Genomic DNA, 25,839 nt, shown 5'->3' on the forward strand with positions numbered 1-25,839 from the left:
TGTGGAATGGATGGGTGTAATATGGACAGAGGAGTGGATGGAGCCATAAGAGAGGTGTAGATCAAAGTCTAGGAAGGTGATGCATTTGGTTGAGGAGGCTCGGGTGAAGCAGATGGGAGAGAGGTGTTGAGGTGTGAAGGAATAATGATAGGGTGTCTTGTCCGTGAGTCTGGCTCATGAAGAACCTGAACCAGACCAGGAGTTTGGGGTTTTGGGAGACTAGTAAGGTTCTATGTGGCCCATAAACAGACTGGCTTAGGAGAGTGCCATGAAGGTGCCAATGTCTATGTCATAGATTTCCTTTGAAGGGAGGGCATACAAATAAATCCATGGCACAACCAGCCTCTTTATGGGCAATTAGGTTCACTGGCTGTACCTTCATGATCCAGTCTCAGGGAAAAAACATCATATCCTCATTCCTTCACGAGCTCAACATCTTCTATCCCATCTGCTTCACCTGTACCGACACATCACAACATGTCACGTTCCTGGATGTTGACCTATACATCTCTGCTGGCTCCATCCTCACTTATGTCCACGTGAAAACCACTAAATGCCAACAGTACCTGCATTTCAACAGCTTCCATCCCATCCACACCAAAAAATCCATCCCAAATATCCATGGCTCCCTTGGACATTCTATTTGTAGTGATGAGAAATCCCTTTCCGAGTATGCTGAATGTCTCATGAAGGTGTGACAAAGCAAGCTGGAATAATTTTAATTCCCCTCTTCTTTTACCATCTGCCTCCTTAGAAATTCATATTGTTCTTAATTAATTACCATTAACATACATGACTATAATCCGCATTTTCATAAAAAAGAAAGGTTGACCCTCAGTTTTAAAGTAAAGAACAGCAGATCTACTTTTGAACCTAGTTTTATGTGTGTAATTGATTTTCTAATTTATTTTGACTGTTAGTATTTAGTACCTTTCATTATAGGGCGAAGTCAGTAATTGTTTCTTAAGTTACGTTTTATTGTTGACGTATAAACAAATACAAATTCTGTACTAATTGTAAACATTTGGAAGACGAAATGCTAGTATTCTTGAAGTATAGTTGGTTGGTTGGTTGTTTGAGGAAGGAGACCAGACAGCATGGTCATCGGTCACATCGGATTAGGGAAGGATGGGGAAGGACGTCGGCCATGCCGTTTTAGAGGAACCATCCCGAATGTGAGTCCAGTGTCTAACCACTGCGCCACCTCGCTCGGTCTTGAAGTATATTCCAAAGTAATTACAGTTTTAACAAAAGTGTTGTTTACATAACTTTATACGTTCATTTCATCATTTAAACAAATAATTCGGCCTAAATCTTGTAGAAGAAGAAGTAAATTTTTTGATGTCTTCTGTTAATTTAATGAGATAAGTTTTAATTGTAATTTCTGTATAGTAAACTTCAAGCAATGTGTAGTTTCTGCACCTATTATTGTGAGGATATATAAGGGCCCGATTTTTGGTCACGGGACAGTCAGTCCATGGCCGAGTTTGACGAGGAACCTGTATTGCTTAGAACGACAACAATGTAACAACTTAACAGTGAAATAAGTGTTACGCCAATAGGCCATGTGTTAAAGCAGTGACAATGACCGTTCAATTTTGAAGGACTGTGAACTGTGTAATTGTGTTTTTTACTGCTCGTAGATGCTACGCAGAAAACTATTGTAGCAGTATGTGGAGGTTCGCCTGCAAACTATTAATGAGTCTTACAGAAAGTTTAAACAATAGTGCACTGGCCATACATATGTTAGTGTGTATTATTGCGGGGGGGGGGGGGGGGGGGGCTGTGCAAAGTGAAAGAAAATCAGTGAAACGCAAATGTGTACCTGTCGGTTACAATATTTAGAGTAGTCAGCCCACTTTTCAGCTAATGTAGCAACGCAGTATGTCGACACCTAGGACAATCAGCAAACAAAGAAATAAAGCAGGTAGAACCGCTACAAAGGCTTTCACAGGCGGGCACTATCCCATGAACTTAATACACAAACAGATTTCCTGTGCCTCATCTTCACACACCCCCACTCCTCCGACAGGCCCCACGGATCAGCTCCTAGGAGTGTCCCCCTCAATGCTCAGTATCACCCTGGACTGGAAAAACTGAACCATATCCCTTTTCAAGGTTTTGTTTATCTATCACCATGCCTTGAAAAGGGGGGCATGCTACCCGAGATCCTTTCTCTGAACTAAGCAATGGATGTTACCCTGACACAGTGTCCTCTGCTGCTGTAACCATCCTGGCCTGAATCTCTGGTAGCCCACTGCCCCCACACCTCCACCCAACAGTATCCTCCCCTCCATTGTGTCACACCCTCCAAAATCACATCCCCACGTCACCTTCAGCATGCACCATTCCCCACCAGTTCCATAATCTGTGCATCACATGCCCAGCCTGTGCACCTGTCACCCCTCCCTCCCGCATTCCTAACCAGCAAATCAGTTGCCTCCTCTTGAGCTACTAGTCACCCATCTCCAATTCTTCTCCCTGCCTCTCACCCTCTACTGATCCCACCCCACCCAACACATTCCCCACCCCACTTAGTCCACTTGCCGAAATGCATCTCTGGCATTATACATCCAGCTGGCACCATATAGCAACTTAGAGCGTGCGTGCGTGCACACCTCTTGACGACCCAACTCTTCCACATTTCAGTGCTCAGTTTCCTTTATTCCTAAGGAATTGATGCTTTAACCCAAGGCTGGAGAAAGATTCCTTGTATTTCGTCTAACTTAAGACAACCATTTTATGAATTTTTAAATGATCATCAAATTTGATATGTTATTTACCTTGATATGTCTGAGCAGGGCAATACTGTCGACCTGCCAGCACTTTCATTTGGTAAGTCACTACATCTTTGTTTTTAGATATATTTTTCCTACGTGGAATGTTTCCCTCTATTATAACCATATATATATATATATATATATATATATATATATATATATATATATATATATAAAAAAAACAAAGATGAGGGGACTTACCGAACAAAAGCGCTGGCAGGTCGATAGACACACAAACATACACACAAAATTCAAGCTTTCGCAACAAACTGTTGCCTCATCAGGAAAGAGGGAAGGAGAGGGGAAGATGAGAGGAAGTGGGTTTTAAGGGAGAGGGTAAGGAGTCATTCCAATCCCGGGAGCGGAAAGACTAACCTTAGGGGGAAAAAAGGACGGGTATACACTCGCACACACACACATATCCATCCACACATATACAGACACAAGCAGACATATTTAAAGACAAAGAGTTTGGGCAGAGATGTCAGTCGAGGCAGAAGTGCAGAGGCAAAGATGTTGTTGAATGACAGGTGAGGTATGAGTGGCGGCAACTTGAAATTAGCGGAGATTGAGGCCTGGTGGATAACGGGAAGAGAGGATATATTGAAGAGCAAGTTCCCATCTCCGGAGTTCGGATAGGTTGGTGTTAGTGGGAAGTATCCAGATAACCCAGACGGTGTAACACTGTGCCAAGATGTGCTGGCCGTGCACCAAGGCATGTTTAGCAACAGGGTGATCCTCATTACCAACAAACACTGTCTGCCTGTGTCCATTCATGCGAATGGACAGTTTGTTGCTGGTCATTCCCACATAGAATGCGTCACAGTGTAGGCAGGTCAGTTGGTAGATCACGTGGGTGCTTTCACACGTGGCTCTGCCTTTGATCGTGTACACCTTCCGGGTTACAGGACTGGAGTAGGTGGTGGTGGGAGGGTGCATGGGACAGGTTTTACACCGGGGGCGGTTACAAGGGTAGGAGCCAGAGGGTAGGGAAGGTGGTTTGGGGATTTCATAGGGATGAACTAAGAGGTTACGAAGGTTAGGTGGACGGCGGAAAGACACTCTTGGTGGAGTGGGGAGGATTTCATGAAGGATGGATCTCATTTCTGGGCATGATTTTAGGAAGTCGTATCCCTGCTGGAGAGCCACATTCAGAATCTGATCCAGTCCCGGAAAGTATCCTGTCACAAGTGGGGCACTTTTGTGGTTCTTCTGTGGGAGGTTCTGGGTTTGAGAGGATGAGGAAGTTGCTCTGGTTATTTGCTTCTGTACCAGGTTGGGAGGGTAGTTGCGGGATGCGAAAGCTGTTGTCAGGTTGTTGGTGTAATGCTTCAGGGATTCCGGACTGGAGCAGATTCGTTTGCCACGAAGACGTAGGCTGTAGGGAAGGGACCGTTTGATGTGGAATGGGTGGCAGTTGTCGTAATGGAGGTACTGTTGCTTGTTGGTGGGTTTGATGTGGACGGACGTGTGAAGCTGACCATTGGACAGGTGGAGGTCAACATCAAGGAAAGTGGCATGGGATTTGGAGTAGGACCAGGTGAATCTGATGGAACCAAAGGAGTTGAGGTTGGAGAGGAAATTCTGGAGTTCTTCTTCACTGTGAGTCCAGATCATGAAGATGTCATCAATAAATCTGTACCAAACTTTGGGTTGGCAGGCTTGGGTAACCAAGAAGGCTTCCTCTAAGCGACCCATGAATAGGTTGGCGTACGAAGGGGCCATCCTGGTACCCATGGCTGTTCCCTTTAATTGCTGGTATGTCTGGCCTTCAAAAGTGAAGAAGTTGTGGGTCAGGATGAAGCTGGCTAAGGTAATGAGGAAAGAGGTTTTAGGTAGGGTGGCAGGTGATCGGCGTGAAAGGAAGTGCTCCATCGCAGCGAGGCCCTGGACGTGCGGGATATTTGTGGACAAGGAAGTGGCATCAATGGTTACAAGGATGGTTTCTGGGGGTAACGGATTGGGTAAGGATTCCAGGCGTTCGAGAAAGTGGTTGGTGTCTTTGATGAAGGATGGGAGACTGCACGTAATGGGTTGAAGGTGTTGATCTACGTAGGCAGAGATACGTTCTGTGGGGGCTTGGTAACCAGCTACAATGGGACGGCCAGGATGATTGGGTTTGTGAATTTTAGGAAGAAGGTAGAAGGTAGGGGTGCGGGGTGTCGGTGGGGTCAGAAGGTTGATGGAGTCAGGTGAAAGGTTTTGTAGGGGGCCTAAGGTTCTGAGGATTCCCTGAAGCTCCACCTGGACATCAGGAATGGGATTACCTTGGCAAACTTTGTATGTGGTGTTGTCTGAAAGCTGACGCAGTCTCTCAGCCACATACTCCCGACGATCAAGTACCACGGTCGTGGAACCCTTGTCCGCCGGAAGAATGATGATGGACCGGTCAGCCTTCAGATCACGGATAGCCTGGTCTTCAGCAGTGGTGATGTTGGGAGTAGGATTAAGGTTTTTTAAGAAGGATTGAGAGGCAAGGCTGGAAGTCAGAAATTCCTGGAAGGTTTGGAGAGGGTGATTTTGAGGAAGAGGAGGTGGGTCCCGCTGTGACGGAGGACGGAACTGTTCCAGGCAGGGTTCAATTTGGATAGTGTCTTGGGGATTTGGATCATTAGGGGTAGGATTAGGATCATTTTTCTTCGTGGCAAAGTGATACTTCCAGCAGAGAGTACGAGTGTAGGACAGTAAATCTTTGACGAGGGCTGTTTGGTTGAATCTGGGAGTGGGGCTGAAGGTGAGGCCTTTGGATAGGACAGAGGTTTCAGATTGGGAGAGAGGTTTGGAGGAAAGGTTAACTACTGAATTAGGGTGTTGTGGTGCCAGATTGTGTTGCTTGGAATTTTGAGGTTTTGGAGGGAGTGGAGCTGGAAGTGGGAGACTGAGTAGATGGGAGAGACTGGGTTTGTGTGCAATGAGAGGTGGTTGAGGTTTTCTGGAAAGGTTGTGAAGGGTGAGTGAGTTGCCTTTCCGGAGGTGGGAAACCAGGAGATTGGATAGTTTTTTGAGGTGAAGGGTGGCATGCTGCTCTAATTTGCGGTTGGCCTGTAGGAGGATGCTCTGAATAGCCGGTGTGGATGTGGGAGAGGAAAGATTGAGGACTTTTATTAAGGATAGGAGTTGACGGGTGTGTTCATTGGCTGAGTTGATGTGTAGGTGAAGGATTAGGTGGGTGAGGGACCCACCTCCTCTTCCTCAAAATCACCCTCTCCAAACCTTCCAGGAATATATATATATATCTCAAAAAAAAAAAAAAAATATATATATATATATATATATATATATCTCAAAAAACAAAGATGATGTGACTTACCAAACGAAAGCGCTGGCAGGTCGAAAGACACACAAACAAACACAAATATACACACAAAATTCAAGCTTTCACAACAAACTGTTGCCTCATCAGGATAGAGGGAAGGAGAGGGAAAGACGAAAGGATGTGGGTTTTAAGAGAGACGGTAAGGAGTCATTCCAATCCCGGGAGCGGAAAGACTTACCTTAGGGGGAAAAAAGGACGGGTATACACTCGCGCGCACACACATATATCCATCCACACATACAGGCAGACATATATATATATATATATATATATAGACATATATATATATATATATATATATATATATATATATATATATATATATATATATATATATATATATATATATAAAAACAAAGATGAAGTGACTTACCAAATGAAAGTGCTGGCAGGTCGACAGACACACAAACAAACACAAACATACACACAAAATTCAAGCTTTCGCAACAAACTGTTGCCTCATCAGGAAAGAGGGAAGGAGAGGGAAAGACGAAAGGAAGTGGGTTTTAAGGGAGAGGGTAAGGAGTCATTCCAATCCCGGGAGCGGAAAGACTTACCTTAGGGGGAAAAAAGGACGGGTATACACTCGCACACACACACATATCCATCCACACATATACAGACACAAGCAGACATATTTAAAGACAAAGAGTTTGGGCAGAGATGTCAGTCGAGGCATCCACACATATACAGACACAAGCAGACATATTTAAAGACAAAGAGTTTGGGCAGAGATGTCAGTCGAGGCAGAAGTGCAGAGGCAAAGATGTTGTTGAATGACAGGTGAGGTATGAGTGGCGGCAACTTGAAATTAGCGGAGATTGAGGCCTGGTGGATATATATATATATATAATAGGGAAACATTCCACGCGGGAAAAATATATTTAATGTTTGTGTTTCTATCGACCTGCCAGTGCTTTCATATGGTAAGTCACATCATCTTTGTTTTTAAAAAGTGCTGGCAGGTTGATAGACACACAAAGTTCAAGCTTTCGCAACAAACGATTACTTTATCAGCAAAGAGGGAAGGAGAGGGAAAGATGAAAGGATGTGGGTTTTAAGGGAGAGGGTAAGGAGTCATTCCAATCCCGGGAGCCGAAAGACTTACCTTAGGGGGGAAAAAGGACAGGTATACACTCGCACACACACACATATCCATCCACACATACACAGACACAAGCAGACATTTGTAAAGGCAAAGAGTTTGGGCAGAGATGTCTGTCGAGGCAGAAATACAGAGGCAAAGATGTTGTTGAAAGACAGGTGAGGTATGAGCGGTGGCAACTTGAAATTAGCGGAGGTTGAGGCCTGCCGGATAACGAGAAGAGAGGATATACTGAAGGGCAAGTTCCCATCTCCGGAGTTCTGACAGGTTGGTGTTAGTGGGAAGTATCCGGATAACCCAGACGGTGTAACACTGTGCCAAGATGTGCTGGCCGTGCACCAAGGCATGTTTAGCCACAGGGTGATCCTCATTACCAAGAAACACTGTCTGCCTGTGTCCATTCATGCGAATGGACAGTTTGTTGCTGGTCATTCCCACATAGAAAGCTTCACAGTGTAGGCAGGTCAGTTGGTAAATCACATGGGTGCTTTCACACATGGCTCTGCCTTTGATCGTGTACACCTTCTGGGTTACAAGACTGGAGTAGGTGGTGGTGGGAGGGTGCGTGGGACAGGTTTTACACCGGGGGCGGTTACAAGGGTAGGAGCCAGAGGGTAGGGAAGCTGGTTTGGGGATTTCATATATGAACTAAGAGGTTACGAAGGTTAGGTGGACGGCGGAAAGATACTCTTGGTGGAGTGGGGAGGATTTCATGAAGGATGGATCTCATTTCAGGTCTCCCTTAAAACCCACATCCTTTCGTCTTTCCCTCTCCTTCCCTCTTTCCTGATGAAGCAATCGTTTGTTGCGAAAGCTTGAATTTTGTGTGTATGTTTGTGTTTATTTGTGTGTCTATCGACCTGCCAGCACTTTCGTTTGGTAAGTCACATCATCTTTGTTTTTAGATATATTTTTCCCACGTGGAATGTTCCCCTAACCAGTTTGAAAACATTGATATGCAACAGTTACTTGTATTGTCTTTGCCATTTGTAATGAACAGCTACTGTGGATTCCTGGACAATTTCCTCTCTTCATTAATTCTTTCATATAATTGCAGTCACCATTTGATAGAAGTGCAACTGTCTTCTCCTGCCTCCATTCTATTGTGACAGCTTTGGTCCTTCTGCACGCCACGATTTCTAACTTTGCTAACTTTTAGTTTTTAGAGTAGCTTACATGTTCTTCCTTGGTAGCATCTCTTCATCATATGAGTGTACTATTTCTTTGGTAGCAGGTCTAATAATTCAAGAGACACAACAAAAATGGACAATCTGTGGTGATTATTGTTTTATGTTTGGCTAGAATTGCCATTTGTCAAGCAGTTTTCCCTATTGATAAGTGATCTAATAGTTATGACCATTTGGGATGATAGTAAGAGGATCTAAAAGATGCCCATCAGTTTTATTTATTTCACATGTCATAAATGAATTTGGCAGGACAACAAATAGCCGAAGGAAGCTCTTCATGATGGTAAACAGTAAACAGTTGTTTTTGCAAGTGGATGTTTTTTAACATGGGACAATGCATCACGTAATGCTCCATTATGGTCACAGATTTGTTTTTATATTTAAAATGTTTTTGCAACTTAATGCACAGAATGCTAACTTTAGTATCAATGTCTTCATATAAGAAATGTGTTTTTAATAAGTACATTAATGGTGTTGTGTTGCTGATTAATTATGAATGTCTCTCTTTTTTAAGGTTTCAGTGGTCAGAAGAAATGGTGCAAAGTGCTCGGAATGCCTTCCACATTAAATAAGATAGTACATTCAGTGTCCTTGGTAGGTTGTAATATAGTTACACCTAAAAACTGTTGGTGAATAGTTATAATTCTTGTTTTTCAATTTACTTGGAGACATAACATTTGTTTCACTTAAGAAAATAGTTTTGTATGATATTCCTGGACCTACGTATGTCAGAACTGAAGAAGAAAAAATTTACTGCAAGTTAGAATGATCAGAAGTACAAATCATTGAAAAACTTGAATTAATTTGTAGTGTGCTGGAGAAAATATTTTTTTATTTAGAGTTTTAACATACACAATACGGTAAAATTGTCATTTTGGAATTTCATATTTCCTGTGTAAGTCAACTAAATGTTGACGTTCTACATTTGTTGGCAAGTGCAATTTTCATGCATGTTTTACAAGCATAGTAGGCATTTTTCATAACAGTGTTTATAAATGTTTAATTTTATATGGAACCATGTTTTGTACTTTAATGAGAAGTCATGTGCAATTAAATCACATAGTTTTATTAAAATGTTTATCTTTCAGTTGTCTTCAATTTTTTAACATTGGAATTAGGGATAATAGGTGAAATACTGCAACTATACTATTCGTTCCTACTTTTACCTCAATCATCTGACTACATACACACATCAAAACAAGTTTTGCATCACCCCAGTTCCCAGAACTCCTGAAGATAGATGTTGACTGTGGATATTGTATAACAGACACACTCCCTTTGACTGTTCAGAGATATCACTAAACCTGCCCAAAGATGTAAACAACCATGCATGAGTGGCACCTATTAGATGGAGGGGGTCTGACAGCCAGTCAGTTCCAGTCGTTCCACCAGGAAGGAGGTACACGGCTCATGTCTGTAGTTCAACCATGCCTAGACAGTCAATGTTGAGGTTTGATCATGTCTGCATTGTCACTTTGTGCCAGGAAGGGCTCTCAATAAGGAAAGTGTTCAGGCATTCGGAGTAAAACAAATGGATGTTGTTTGGACATGGAGGAAGTACAGAGAGGCAGAAACTGTCGATTACATGCCTCGCTCATGCCACCCAAGGTCTACTACTGCAATGGATGACTGCTACCTATGAATTTTGGTTCGGAAGAACCTTGACACCAACACCACAATGTTGAAATAAGCTTTCTGTGCAGTCACAGGACGTCTTGTTACGACTCAAACTGTGCGCAGTAGGCTTGATGATGCGCAACTTCACTCCCGATGTCCATCCTGAAGTCCATCTTTGCAATGACGACACCATACAGTGCGGTACAGATGGGACCAACAACGTGCCAAATGGATCGCTCGGGATTGGCATCACGTTCTCTTCAACGAAGAGTGTCCCTTATGCCTTCAACCAGACAATCGTCAGAGACGTGTTTGGAGGCAACCCGGTCATGTTGAATGCCTGACTGTCCAGCAAGTGCAGCAAGGTGGGGGTTCCCCGATGTTTTGGGGCGGCATTATGCGGAACCAACGTACACTGCTGATGATCATGGATGGCACCGTAATGGCTCTATAAATACGTGAATGCCATCCTCTGACCGATAGTGCAACTATATTCGCCGCATATTGGCGAGGCATTTGTCTTCATGGATGAGAATTTGTGCCCACATCATGCACATCTTGTGAATGACTTCCTTTGGGATAACAACATCGCTTGACTAGAGTGGTCAGCATGTTCTCCAGACATGAACCCTGTCGAACGTGCCTGGGATTGGTTGAAAAGGGCTGTTTATGGACGACGTGACCCACCAACCACTCTGACGGATCTACACCTAATCGCTGTTGACGAGTGGGACAATCTGGACCAACAGTGCCTTGATCAACTTGTGGATAGTATGCTATGACGAATACAGGAATGCTTCAATTCAAGAGGACGTGCTACCGGGTATTAGAGGTACTGGTGTGTACAGCAGTCTGGACCAACTCCTCTGAAGGTCTCGCTGAGTGGTGGTACAAAATGCAATGTGTAGTTTTCATGAGCAATAAAAAGGGTGGAAATCATCTTCATGTTGATCTCTGTTCCAATTTTCTGTACAGGTTCCAGAACTCTCGGAACCGGGGTGACGCAAAACTTTTTTTAATGTGTATATTTGCACCTATACAATATTGCAGTGCCTGTGTTATTCTGATTACGATGCAAAGTTCCTTTGGATGTGCATGTACACAGGCACTGCAGTATTGTATTTATTTGCTGATACCTGGCAAGCAACTTTCAATACAATGTCTGACCTGTACGGGAATATACATAATGGATGTACGAGTGCTGGTCTTAGACACATGGTTGATGACACATGGAAGCTTGGTCTGGCCATGTGTCGTGCATGGATAGCCTAATGGTAAGGTAACCACTTGCGATAAGTGGGAAATTTGGGTTTGTGTGTTGCTCCGGCACAAATTTCCATTGTCGTCATTCTATTCTACAGCTGATGGTAGTCCTTATTCACAGATGCAGATTCATTTGATGTATTTAGATCTGTTGTTGAGGCATTCTGGAAATATTTATGTGTAGACAGAGCACTTGTTTACGATAACAGCAGACGGGGAAAAGTTTGCACTGTATATGTGCAAAATATGCATTTACATATACTGTACTATCACAGCTCTCATAATGTTCTTCATATGTATGAATATAATAGAAGGAAACATTCCAAGTGGGAAAAATATATCTAAAAACAAAGATTCTGTAACTTACCAAACGAAAGTGTTGGTACGTTGATAGAAACAATAACAAACACAAACACACACACACAAATTTCAAGATTTACTTTCATTCCATATGATGCCTAGTGAGGAGGTCCTCCAGGATGTGGAACATGTCAGAAAAACAATAATACATGTCAAATATTTACAACCAAAACAAATAAGCTCATGTACCATTCCACAGGTCCCAAGTGGAATGATAGTCATTTTTTATGAACACTATATGAAAGAGTCATTTTACAAATACTAATTCACTGAATTTAAAATAAAACAGTTTTTTTTATTTACTTATAATGTAATAAATGTGTAATACAATTACTATAATACTTATTTACAATGAACACTTTACTGCACTGAAATTGTGCAGAAGTTATATATATATAGTGCTGGCAGGTCGATAGACACACAAACATACACACAAAATTCAAGCTTTCACAACCAACGGTTGCTTCATCAGGAAAGAGGGAAGGAGAGGGAAAGACGAAAGGATGTGGGTTTTAAGGGAGAGAGTAAGGAGTCATCCCAATCCCGGGAGCGGAAAGACTTACCTTAGGGGGAAAAAAGGACAGGTATACACTCGCGCGCGCGCACACACACACATATCCATCCACACATACACAGACACAAGCAGACATTTGTAAAATGTCTTTACAAATGTCTGCATGTGTCTTTGTGTGTGCGAATGGATATGTGTGTGTGTGTGTGTGTGTGTGTGTGTGTGTGTGCGCGAGTGTATACCTGTCCATTTTTCCCCTTAAGGTAAGTCTTTCCGCTCCCGGGATTGGAATTACTCCTTACCCTCTCCCTTAAAACCCACATCCTTTCGTCTTTCCTTCTCCTTCCCTCTTTCCTGATGAAGCAATCGTTTGTTGTGAAAGGTTGAATTTTGTGTGTATGTTTGTGTTTGTTTGCGTGCCTATCGACCTGCCAGCACTTTCGTTTGGTAAGTCACATCATCTTTGTTTTTAGATATATTTTTCCCACGTGGAATGTTTCCCTCTATTATATTCATATCATTAATTTGAACCCAACAATTACGTTTGTTATTGTCACTGTTGCACTTCGAAATCTTTCCTGTCATCTTATTTTCTCTTTTTGTTTTTGCAAGTAGTTTCACTTTGTATTCACCTTCTCCCCTTTACCGAATCTACCATACAATTTTATCCCGCCTATATATACTCAATAATACGTAACCCATTTCCAAACCATAACCAAAAAATTTTTTTCCCGCTTTCAACACTACCGCTGCTATAAAATCCACCGTTTCCAGTTCACAAACAGTTCCTTTCAGCTATTAAACAGCCATTTCGGCTAGTTTTAATAACTTTCGCCTTTTTTTCCATTTCCGTTTTTCCCACATCACTGATCATTTTTAGCCGCTTCCCACAGGTTTTAACGTCATTATTTCTTCGTCAGACAATTGTTAGCCTCACTTTCACAATCTGCCACTACAAAACCACTCCTTATAATACATTTACACGCAGTTTTTTCGAAATTTTCCCGAATTGCTCCACCCTTTAACGTGTTTTGGCGGCAACACAACCACCTAACCTTTGTGCACATCGTTGTATTCCAACCCAAGTTCCCCACAGGATCAACACAGCCCAGCTATAACCATCACTTTTTCGCCTTTTTTCACACCAGATCTCCAGTTGCTTTCCAGTTCACCTTTATCTCTCCCCATATATATATATTTTTCATTTTCATTTCAGCCTCATGTTACACTATCCACCTTCTAATACCATGTCACCCTCACAACACCCCCACAACGACCACATTAAGTTTTATTTACATTCCCTCCGCAAACATGCCTTCGCCATAGCCAGATTACACTCCCATATTTTATTTTCTCAGGCTTGTCTGTTATTTGGCATTACCCCCAAAGGCCTCACACTTAAAGTTCCCATCTCTGGCTGTAACCCTTCTTTCCATCAGTCCCTATACCAGTTCCAAACTGAACAATCCATTGTCCTCACCCACCTAATCCTTCACCTACACATCAACTCAGCCAATGAACACACCCGTCAACTCCTATCCTTAATGAAAGTCCTCAGTCTTTTGTCTCCCACATCCACACCGGCTGTTCAGAGCATCCTCCTACAGGCCAACCGCAAATTACAACAGCATGCCACCCTCCACCTCAAAAAACTATCCAATCTCCTGGTTTCCCACCTCCGGAAAGGCAACTCACTCACCCTTCACAACCTTTCCAGCAAACCTCAACCTCCTCTCATTGCACATGGACCCAGTCTCTCCCATCTACTCAGTCTCCCACTTCCAGCTCCACTCCCCCCAAAACCTCAAAATTCCAATCAACACAATCTGGAACCACAACACCCTAATTCAGTAGTTAACCTTTCCTCCAAACCTCTCTCCCAATCCGAAACCTCTGTCCTATCCAAAGGCCTCACCCTCAGCCCCACTCCCAGATTCAACCAAACAGCCCTTGTCAAAGATTTACTGTCCTACACCCATACTCTCTGCTGGAAATATCACTTTGCCACGAAGAAAAATGATCCTAATCCTACTCCTAATGGTCCAACTTCCCAAGACACTATCCAAATTGAACCATGCCTGGAACAGTTCCGTCCTCCGTCACAGCGGGACCCACCTCCTCTTCCTCAAAATCACCCTCTCCAAACTTTCCAGGAATTTCTGACTTCCAGCCTTGCCTCTCAATCCTTCTTAAAAAAACCTTAATCCTACTCCCAACATCACCACTGCTGAAGCCCAGGCTATCCGTGATCTGAAGGCTGACCGATCCATCGTCATTCTTCCGGCGGACAAGGGTTCCCCAACCGTGGTACTTGATCGTCGGGAGTATGTGGCTGAGGGACTGCGTCAGCTTTCAGACAACACTACATACAAAGTTTGCCAAGGTAATCCCATTCCTGATGTCCAGGCGGAGCTTCAAGGAATCCTCAGAACCTTAGGCCCCCTACAAAACCTTTCACCTGACTCCATCAACCTCCTGACCCCACCAACACCCCGCACCCCTACCTTCTACCTTCTTCCTAAAATTCACAAACCCAATCATCCCGGCCGTCCAATCGTAGCTGGCTACCAAGCCCCCACAGAGCGTATCTCTGCCTATGTAGATCAACACCTTCAACCCATTACATGCAGTCTCCCATCCTTCATCAAAGACACCAACCACTTTCTCGAACGCCTGGAATCCCTACCCAGTCTGTTACCCCTGGAAACCATCCTTGTAACCATTGATGCCACTTCCTTGTACACAAATATTCCGCACGTCCAGGGCCTCGCTGCGATGGAGCACTTCCTTTCACGCCGATCACCTGCCACCCTACCAAAAACCTCTTTCCTCATTACCTTAGCCAGCTTCATCCTGACCCACAACTTCTTCACTTTCGAAGGCCAGACATACCAACAATTAAAGGGAACAGCCATGGGCACCAGGATGGCCCCCTCGTACGCCAACCTATTCATGGGTCGCTTAGAGGAAGCCTTCTTGGTTACCCAGGCCTGCCAACCCAGAGTTTGGTACAGATTTATTGATGACATCTTCATGATCTGGTCTCACAGTGAAGAAGAACTCCAGAATTTCCTCTCCAACCTCAACTCCTTTGGTTCCATCAGATTCACCTGGTCCTACTCCAAATCCCATGCCACTTTCCTTGACGTTGACCTCCACCTGTCCAATGGCCAGCTTCACACGTCCGTCCACATCAAACCCACCAACAAGCAACAGTACCTCCATTATGACAGCTGCCACCCATTCCGCATCAAACGGTCCCTTCCCTACAGCCTAGGTCTTCGTGGCAAACGAATCTGCTCCAGTCCGGAATCCCTGAACCATTACACCAACAACCTGAAAACAGCTTTCGCATCCCGCAACTACCCTCTCGACCTGGTACTGAAGCAAATAACCAGAGCCACTTCCTCATCTCCTCAAACACAGAACCTCCCACAGAAGAACCCCAAAAGTGCCCCACTTGTGACAGGATACTTTCCGGGACTGGATCAGACTCTGAATGTGGCCCTCCAGCAGGGATACGACTTCCTCAAATCCTGCCCTGAAATGAGATCCATCCTTCATGAAATCCTCCCCACTCCACCAAGAGTGTCTTTCCGCCGTCCACCTAACCTTCGTAACCTGTTAGTTCATCCCTATGAAATCCCCAAACCACCTTCCCTACCTTCTGGCTCCTACCCTTGTAACCGCCCCCGATGTAAAACCTGTCCCATGCACCCTCCCACCACCACCTACTCCAGTCCTGTAACCCGGAGGGTGTACACGATCAAAGGCAGAGCCACGTGTGAAAGCACCCACGTGATTTACCAACTGACCTGCCTACACTGTGAAGCTTTCTATGTGGGAATGACCAGCAACAAACTGTCCATTCACATGAATGGACACAGGCAGACAGTGTTTGTTGGTAATGAGGATCACCCTGTGGCTAAACATGCCTTGGTGCACGGCCAGCACATCTTGGCACAGTGTTACACCATCCAGGTTATCTGGATACTTCCCACTAACACCAACCTCTCAGAACTCCGGAGATAGGAACTTGCCCTTCAGTATATCCTCTCTTCTCGTTACCCGCCAGGCCTCAATCTCCGCTAATTTCAATTTGCCGCTGCTCATACCTCACCTGTCTTTCAACAACATCTTTGCCTCTGTACTTCCGCCTCGACTGACATCTCTGCCCAAACTCTTTGCCTTTACAAATGTCTGCTTGTGTATGTGCGGATGGATATGTGTGTGTGTGCGAGTGTATACCTGTCCTTTTTTCCCCCTAAGGTAAGTCTTTCTGCTCCCGGGATTGGGATGACTCCTTACCCTCTCCCTTAAAACCCACATCCTTTCGTCTTTCCCTCTCCTTCCCTCAATCCTGATGAGGCAACAGTTTGTTGTGAAAGCTTTATATATATATTTTTTTTTTTTTTTTTTTTTTTTTAAAGCACTTGCACATACAAGAGCGCAGAGCGAACTGCCTCCGGCCAGAACATACAGAACATATACTGTATATATACGGCTACAGAACATTCCAGTACAATGATTCTTGACATTTGGGGATACTTCTAGAATGTACTCGAACCAAACATAGAAATTAAAATTGTACAATCCAGATGAGTTTTGAACCACCGACCCTCCATGCAACAGTTTATAGTATCATAACCACTGCACCACGGTGCTACTCAGCTTCGTCTGTGACATTGCTCTCTCCTTAAGAGAACAGCGTCCTGTTGTTATGTCCTCCTATTCCGGGAACAAATCATCGGTCGTGCATACTCTGATTGCTGATGACTGATTCTCGCCTTCGCGGTGATCTTAGAACTTCTTTTGCTGCTACGCTCTTTGTCACTTTTCTGCTTGTTGCCTGTTACTGGAGCTTCAAATTTTCCCTGGGTTGCAGGATCCTTATAGGGCTTCATTCGAAGGATGTGGACTGTATCTCTGATCTTTCATCGTCTTGTGTCGGGGTAAAAATCGTCAACTTCGTAAGCAACATCAGACAACTGACTTACAACCTTATAAGGTCCAAAGTAATGACTGAGCAGCTTCTCAGAGAGACCAACACTCCGTACAGGAGTGAAGATCCAGACGATCTCAGAAGGCTGGTAGACAGCAATGCGGTGGCTTGCATCATACCTTTGGCGACCATTTTCTTGAGCCTGCAGTGCACGGAGTAGAGCTAACTGCTGAGCTTCCTCAGCTCTGGTTAACACCTGGCCGATGTAGGATGTAATGGACACACAGTGTCCATCATCATAGTCACCTCATGCCCATTCACCAGGAAAAATGGCGTAAATCCTGTGCTGTCTTGTTTGGTGGTGTTGTAGGCAAACGTTATGGAAGGTAGCACCTCATCCCAGTTGCTCTGCTCAACATTGATGAACATTGATACCATGTCGGCCCAGGTCTTATTAAGGCGTTCAATAAGCCCATTAGTTTGCGGATGGTAGGCAGTCGTCATGTGATGAGTAATGTTGAACTGACAGTTTATCTCTGTCACAAGATTTGATTGAAAAACTTTCTCTCAATTCGTAATTAACAACCTTGAGGCACCGTGTTTTAATAAATGAATTTGGCTACCTTGCATGCTTCGGCTGTTTTCACGGCTTTTGTAATGGCATAGCGTGTCAGATAATCAGTGCAAACAATAATCCATCTATTGCCACTAGCAGACATTGGAAATTGTCTGAGAAGGTCAATCCCAACATGCTGGAAAGGGGTTTCGGCTGGTGGATTTGTTATGAGTCGGCCAAGTGATTTCTGAGAAACTGCCTTTCCCCTCATACTCTTGAAGACATAGTGCCCACCTGGCAAGTCATCCTGTTGGATCCTTAAGACTTGTCAACCAAAAATGTGAATGATGGTCTGTAACAACTGTGAGTGGCCTTCCATAGAGATACTGTCAAAATTTGCACGTGGCCCAGATCACAGTAAGACACTCACTTTCTGTAGGTGAGTAGTTTCTCTCAGCTTTTGTAAGTGTCCTAGAAGCATAGGCTATAACCTTCTCTTTTCCATCCGAAATTTGCACCAGACCAGCACCGATCCCATACCCACTGGCATCTGTGTGTAGTTCTGTAGGTGCTCTCTCATCATGCACACCAAGTACAGGGTCAGTCATCAGACCTTTTCACAGCACATCAAAAGGATCTAGTTGAGCACTACCCCAGATAAATTTAGCATCAGCTTTTAACAACTCTTGGAGTGGCCTGGCTTTGATACAAAAGTCTTTGATAAAACAACAATAATAAGAACATAATTCAAGGAAGCTTCTCACATCTCTAATACTTTTAGGAATAGGAAATTCTGTTACAGATCTCACCTTTTTTGGGCTGGCTGCACACTTTCACTTGACACAAAATTTCCCAATTATTTTGATTTCTTTTGCTCCAAAGAGACGCTTTCTTGGATTAAGTTTCACTCCGCCTTGGTGGAGATACTTAAGAGTGGCCCTCAGTCTTTTTATATGTTCATCAAATGTCTCTGAGAACACGGTGATGTCATGTAAATAACAAAGACATATCATCCACTTCAGGTGCCTTAGAACAATATCCATCATCATTTCAAAAGTTGCTGGTGCATTACACAAACCAAACAGCATTACCTTAAACTCATACAGTCCCTCAGGGCTGATGAAGGCAGTTTTCTCGCGATCAGCCTTATCTACTTCTATTTGCCAGTATCCCGAGTACATGTCCATGGTTGAGATAAACTTAGCCCCCTTCAGACAATCTAGTGTATCATTAATTCGTGGAAAAGGGTAAATGTCCTTTTTAGTTATCTTATTAAGCTTCCAGTAATCAACACAGAAGCGCCCAACTTCCATCCTTCTTCCTGACAAGAACCACTGGTGAGGACAATGGGCTCTGCGAAGGCTGAATGATGTCATTCTTCATCATTTTCTCTACCTCGTCATGAATTATTTGACATTCCATTGTTGATGCACCGTATGCTCTCTGGCTTATTGGTTAATGGTCTCCAGTGCTAATCCAGTACTTCACCGTCGATTTGTCTAATTTGCTCTTTACCTGTGGATTGAAGCATTCAGAGAACTCTTGAAGGATGGCAAGTAGCTTCTTCTGTTGTTCCTTAGGGAGATCTGGTGATAGTCGATCTAGAAGATGTTGTCTTGTAGTAGTAACGCTAATTTTGCCCACAGATTTGGTATGGGAGGTTTCTATGACGCTCAGCTGTTCTTCAATTAACAGATCAGCGTTTGCTATGCACATGCATCTTGGAAGGATCTGCAGTTCTCAGTGACAGTTAACTATCCACAATTCACCGAATCCGTTCTTAAACAAGACAACAGAGGCTGGGATGACCAAGTTGTTCTTCAGTGGTATGCTTCTCTTACATTCCACTGCAAGATCCAAGTGTTGATACATGGCATGACATGTGACAGTTACCTTTCTCGCGCTGACTGCAGGAATGATCACTTCATGCAGCACACATAGTCTCCACACATGCGAATGCTGTCGACAGTATCTCATCTCGTCTAGCATAATCTTCAAGCGACTACAATCTATAATTCCTGAGAAACTTTCAAAACTCCCATCCGAGGGATGACGTCATGACTACACTCTTGTAAGACGATGAATTCTATGGGCTGTGTATGGCCACTTATACCCACATGATGGGTACATCTTCTCTGTAGGTTTTACATATTTCCCATTAGCCACCTTCAGCAGAGTTGTTTTGTTGTCGCCGGATACAGTTTTCTGCAACTGGCGATGGTACTTCTCTGAAATGACTGTAAATATGATGCTACAGAGTCCACAAGAGCTTGGGCTGATCAGCCATCCATGAGGATATCAGTATAGTTTCCTATAATTTTTGTAGTGCTTGACGGCAGAGGATTTTTCTCTCCAGTGGCCTCACCTCCAAAAAAAGGTCGCATCCTTTAGTTTTCCAGGTTGCGGCGGCTAGGTGATCAACTGACACTTCTAAATGGTGATGGAGACCTTGATTGGCATGTTGGGGAGCATCATCTCCAGCGGCTAGCTTGTGGCAATGGTGACCTACGTTGTCCTGCACCCACATCTTCTTGTCTTCTTGTTCATCTTCGTCATCCTGGGGTTGACGTCGGCTAAGATCGGTCTGCTGTCTTCTGGCATGGGCATAATCAAATATCCACCGCCTTTCTCAACAATAGCGCACCGCATGTCCCAGTCATCCACAGTGGAAACATACTGGTTGGTTATCCTGGGTTCTCCAGACGTCAGTCTTCCTTGGTGCCCAAACAGGTTCCTCATGTGGCATTGTAGGAACGTAACTCCATCTGCGTCTCAACTTTTTCACCGTTTTAAAGGGAAATGAAGGATGAGAGATTGGGTTCAATGTCTGTTCCACTTCCTCCCTCATGACCTCTTGAAGCGTCTCGGTTTTTTGCTCGCCGTGCAGTCCAAGTGCCTTTTGAACCTCCTGTCTCACTATCTGATGACGAACACTTGTGAAATCAGTTGCTTCCTCAATCACAGACATCGATATGTTGGAAAGCCATTCAAACTTCTTGCATGTAATTCTTTTTTGATGCATTACTGGCACCATTTTAAGAAGTCGTCTGCTGTCGAAACCTCCTTCAGGAGTAGAGCTTGATACATGTCCTCAGCAACATTGTTCATGAGATGTGCAACCTTATCTTCCTGCTTCATTCTAGGATCCACTATTTTACACAGTTCCAAGATGTCTGGTATATAGGTACTGTAGTTTCTCCCTGGATGCTGTGCCCTGCACTTTAATTTATCGTCAGCCTTGCACTTCTGTCATTGTGTGTCGCCGAAATATTTGTGCAGTTCTGTCTGGAATACTTCCCAGCGTGTGAACTTTTCCTCGTTGTTCTCATACCATTGCTTGGCTGTGCTCTGCAAATAGAAAAATACATTAGCCAAACACATGGTGTCATCCCATTTGTTAAATTTGTCTATATGCTCACATACCTTCAGCCACTTGTTTGGATCTTGGCCATTGTCACCAGAGAACCCAGAAGGATGTCTCATGTGGTGCACACAGTTGCTGTCATCGTAATGTCCTCTTCTTCTTCTGTCTCCAATAGATTGTGGTCTGTTGAATATGGCTTGAACTCAGGTTTCTCGCATCATAAACGGCGGCTCTGTCGTGGCCTGATGGGAGCCACTGGGTTGTCGATAATGTGCTCTATCACAAGTTCCGCTACAAAGTGTCTCCACCAGAATAATGTCATGTAAAAGACGGTGTAATTAGATGAATGACGAAGACTAACTTCACTTAACGAAGGTTTATTCTGCACTTGCACATACAAGAGTGGAGCGAACTGCCTTCGGCCAGAACACATACAGTATATATACAGGTCCAGAACATTCCAGTACAATGATTCTTGACATTTGTGGATACTTCTAGAATGTACTCTAACCAAATAAGAATTTAAAATTGTACAGTCGAGGTGAGTTTTGAACGCAGTTTAGTATCATAACCACTACACCACAGTGCTACTCAGCTTCGTCTGCGACAATATCCTGCCACATCTACCTTGGTACCTTCCTTCCATGACTTTTATATCCTAGTGGAACCTGTCACCTTGTTCCTAAGTGTAATCAGCCATGTTCTCAGAAACTATGTCAAGGTGGCTATGGAGAAAGTGTACTTTGATACTCATCTTACAACTCTGTTGAGTGTAACAACATGTTTTGCACCAATTCCTAAAAATTGCTTGCTTTCCTCTTACCCAAGAAGTTTTTGACAATTGCAACAAAAACACACCACTTAGAAGCCTCAGCATCAGTCATATATTGTGTGAAATTTGAATTGTTCATGAGTTTCTGAATTCCATGACCATCAAAGATACTGGCTGTTAGTTTTGTATTACTTAGACCAGTGAATAATTTACAAATGTATTTGAAGCAACTGCCATCTTTAGTTACAGATTTAAGAAATTGCTTCATCAATCCTAGCTTGATATGAACAGGTGGAAGAATGATGTACCTTTGTACCTTCTGTCAATCAATGGCTCACTGATAATGTTCGCTGTTACTGTCATGTTCTCCCTTAGTCTTGGTCTTGGGTGGCCCTGCTATGACACATGTGAATGAAATGAGGATACTTTGTGTGTCCACCATGCTGGCCAAGCAAGAGATTTACCATCTTGAGATCAATGCACATAAACCACTGGTGCTCCTGATAATGAAGATTCTCCAAATGCATTTTGATACGTCATATTTTTCAGTAAGTTGTGTTGAGTGCACTAACATTGCCAACACAGAAAGATTTATTCTGCTAAACTGAAGTTAAAATTCTGCTAAAATCCGCTAAATGCCTATTATTATTATTATTATTATTATTATTTAGCCTCCTAAAAACGAAATTTCAATGCACTGACAACTTAACAAATAAATTTTTTGTCATCTTCGTGGCATACTACTACTACTACACTACTAATAAAGGAAAGTTCACTAAGTTCAGATCCCACTCCACATTAACGTAGTGCAAGCCACAGTATTTCATTTTCCTCCGTAGATTGTCCGTTGAAGCACTGGGACCAAGTGAAGGTATCCCTCTGGCGTATGCTGTCAAGGTGACGATTTCTTGGAGAACATTCTTCGGCAGCTCATAATCGTAACAGCACTTGCCAACATGATTAAGAACAGCTCTTATTGTAATTATGGCGTTCACCACAATAGTAGTTAGTCTGTTCCGGAGAGACGTTTTTACCAAATTCAGTTGGCTAAAGGCCCTTTCCACCCCTGCATTGGACCATGGTAAAACCAAAAGCATAATAGCCAGACCGAGAGTTCTCAGAAAGGATTTAAGCTGCTGGCATCTCTGTATGATTTAATTTCATTCCAGAATGCCGGAAGTATTGTTGCTTTGTTTCCATCAGTATTGCTGATTTGTTTCCATTGGACAGTAGTCCACTGGGGCCGAACTGCACAATAACCCTGGGTTCAGTGTGGGGTGGCAGTGAGGTAGGTGGTCTGCTGTAACCTGTTGTGGGGCTGTGAACCACTGAGGGCTACAGTGGGACAAAGCCTCTCCGTCGTTTCTAGGTCCCCGGTTCAGTACCGGGAGGGGGGGGGGGGGGGGGATGAGCACCTTTCAGGAGAAGATAATTTTATTGACAAGTGATGTGACAGGTTGTTCATGATTGTAAGGGATATGATGACAAATTCATGAAACAGACGCCACAGTATTTCACATGCAAATGATCATAAAGGTTTCCAAATGGCATCCTGTGATAGATTTACCCAAGCATCTTGCACCTTTCATTGCAATTTGGCAATGGTTCCCATTTCATCATCTACCATACATGTTCAGTGGGTGAAAGATCTGGTGATCTTGCTGGCCAAGGCAGTTGTTGTATACCACAAACAACATGTTGTGCCACAGCAGCTGTATGTGAACATGCATACCTGCTGAAAAAGCACATTACCTTCCTGTCAAAGAAATGGCAATAGCATGTGGGTAATAGCCTACGCAACGTAGCGGACATTGGTTACTTTACTCTGCAGAAACACCAAATGTGACTGTCCCCCACACACCTTGAAGCGTGGAAGGGACCTGTGTATTGTGGGTGAATGTGCTCTGGAATAGGCAGCTCACCAGGCCTGCGCCATATACGTTTCTCCACCAGTCACATACAAACAGAACTTACTTTCATCTCTGAAGACAACAGAGCACCATACCACTATCCGGTAAACTCTTTTCACAACACCATAGTAGCCAGATTTGTCAGTATCAGTGGTAGCCTGACAAGAGGCACATGATTTTAATCCTGGTGCAACCAGATGGTTCCCAATGCCCCCCCCCCCTCCCCGATGACACAGCACACAGCAGGTGCAACAAGTGCATGGAGTTTGTCCGTGGATGATGTTTGGTGGGCCAGCACTGATGCTCGCAAGATGTGTCAATCTTGACATGAGTGTGTACTATGGGAATGTCCGGAAGCTGGTCCACTGGTGTAGGAATGTTTCACAGACCTCTGCAGCAATCCTCGATATGTCCAACTAGCTTCCCACAACATGACCTCATTCAATGGCTGAAGCTATCAATAAGAGTACGTACTTGTCGGTGGAGCATGGTTGTACCCTAGAATAAATGTCACAAACACTTTCCATCTTTAAACTCGGCACAGTTATTGCATGTAAAGTCAAAACATATGGTGCACAGATAGATCTCATGAGTGCCATCTGCTCACCTATGACCGTGACAAATGAATTACGAATGCCGCACATATTATATCCTGCTGCCATTAAAGACAGTCATTGAGGGTGTTGCACTTTTTTCTGGCAGTGTATTATAAACCATGGTCTTACTTCCTGTTTTTCTGATGAACTTAAAAATAAGGTGCAGCATTGTGAGGATTTCATACACTATCTTTAACGATTCAAAAAATATAGGACAGAGAGCTCATATTGATATATTTGTGAAGTTTTTAAGTATATACGGGGTGAATCACTAACTATTGCCACCTAGAATAACTCTGAAAGTATGATAGCAGCTGAAAAGTTTGTGGGACAAATGTTGCATGGGACAATAGGGGTCATAATATGACGCTGGTTATTTGTTGCTAGGTGGGGTTGCTTCAGAAATAATGGTCAACTTTGTTGTTTGTTTGGTGTCTTTATCTTCTTTTTTTTTTTAAAGGGATGCTGTAGTTTGGTACTTATTCTTCTATACTTCTGATAGCGGCTATTGAGATGAATCCAATGACTCGTAACATTAAGGTCTTTGAAGGACAGAAGGGTGGCATAAATGTCCATTTACAGAAGGCGTATGAAGTGATGACCATTGGTATCAATGCAGTGCTTCAATATTCTTATCATGGGTTGAGTGGTATTCCACGTCATTTTGGCACTTATCGAAGCACATGCTCTGACAATTCTCTCTCGTATATCATGCATATAGTAAATTTTCACCAAATACAGCGTGCCATTGGCATGTAAACACCATTTGATGGTTTTTCAATACAATACTAATAGGTACATTAAGACTAGTATTGTCAAATCAAGTGAATGTGAATGATGTGTTCCTTCGAAGAACAAGTCGATATGCTTCTCATTTACAGAGAATACCAATGAAATTCAGTGTGAGCTAGAGACCTATATGCTGAAAGATTTCCTCAGTGTACTCACCCTACACATTGGAAATTTAAATATGTGTATGATAAATTGAGAACTACTGAATCTTTAACGCATCGGAAACATATCCGGCAAAGTAAAGTTACTAACGAGGAAAGGGAAATTGGTACTATTGCCACTGTGGTTCGAGATCCTTGTATTAGTTTGCGTCAAATCACAAGAGAATCTGGCATGAGCCAGAGTAGTAGTGTTCGTGTTCTGGATCGCCATAAATATCATTCTTACCATATCAGTCTCCACCAAGAATTCACTGGTACGGATTATATGTGTCGCATTGAATTCTGCCAATGGGCTCAACTTCAGATTCAGAGGGATGACACATTTATTAATTTGATTTTATTTACTGATGAACCATGGAAATTTTAATCTGCATAACATGCAATATTGGCCAACTGAAAATCCATGTTGGCTGCGGCAAGTTGCACATCAAAAACGATGGTCGGTGAATGTACGGTGTGGGATTCTGGAGGACAGAATTATAAGTCCCTATTTAATCGGAGGAAATCTTGATTGTAGGAAGTACACCACATTCCTGCAAGAAACATTAGGTCTGTTATTGGAAGAAATACCTTTCGGAACAAGGAACAGAATGTGGTATCAACACAA

At 43.4% G+C, this 25,839-nt stretch overlaps 1 protein-coding gene across 6 annotated transcripts in view; it reads left to right on the plus strand.

The window, feature by feature from the left end:
- LOC124599373 (maternal effect protein staufen-like) overlaps positions 1-25,839 on the plus strand; it is a 253,006-nt gene that overhangs the window by 190,599 nt on the left and 36,568 nt on the right. For 4 of the 6 annotated variants that reach the window (XM_047136072.1, XM_047136075.1, XM_047136073.1 and 1 more), the window contains exon 12: positions 8,903-9,481. In XM_047136072.1, coding sequence (XP_046992028.1) covers positions 8,903-8,960 — 58 coding nt within the window. In that variant the 3' untranslated portion in view covers positions 8,961-9,481. Of the gene's footprint in view, positions 1-8,902; positions 9,482-22,148; positions 22,440-25,839 lie in introns of those variants that run through there. The other 2 variants (XR_006978569.1, XR_006978568.1) reach the window with 2 other exon arrangements.

This window comes from Schistocerca americana, chromosome 1 (genome assembly GCF_021461395.2).
Source record: "Schistocerca americana isolate TAMUIC-IGC-003095 chromosome 1, iqSchAmer2.1, whole genome shotgun sequence".
Classification (NCBI taxonomy): Eukaryota; Metazoa; Arthropoda; class Insecta; order Orthoptera; family Acrididae; genus Schistocerca; species Schistocerca americana.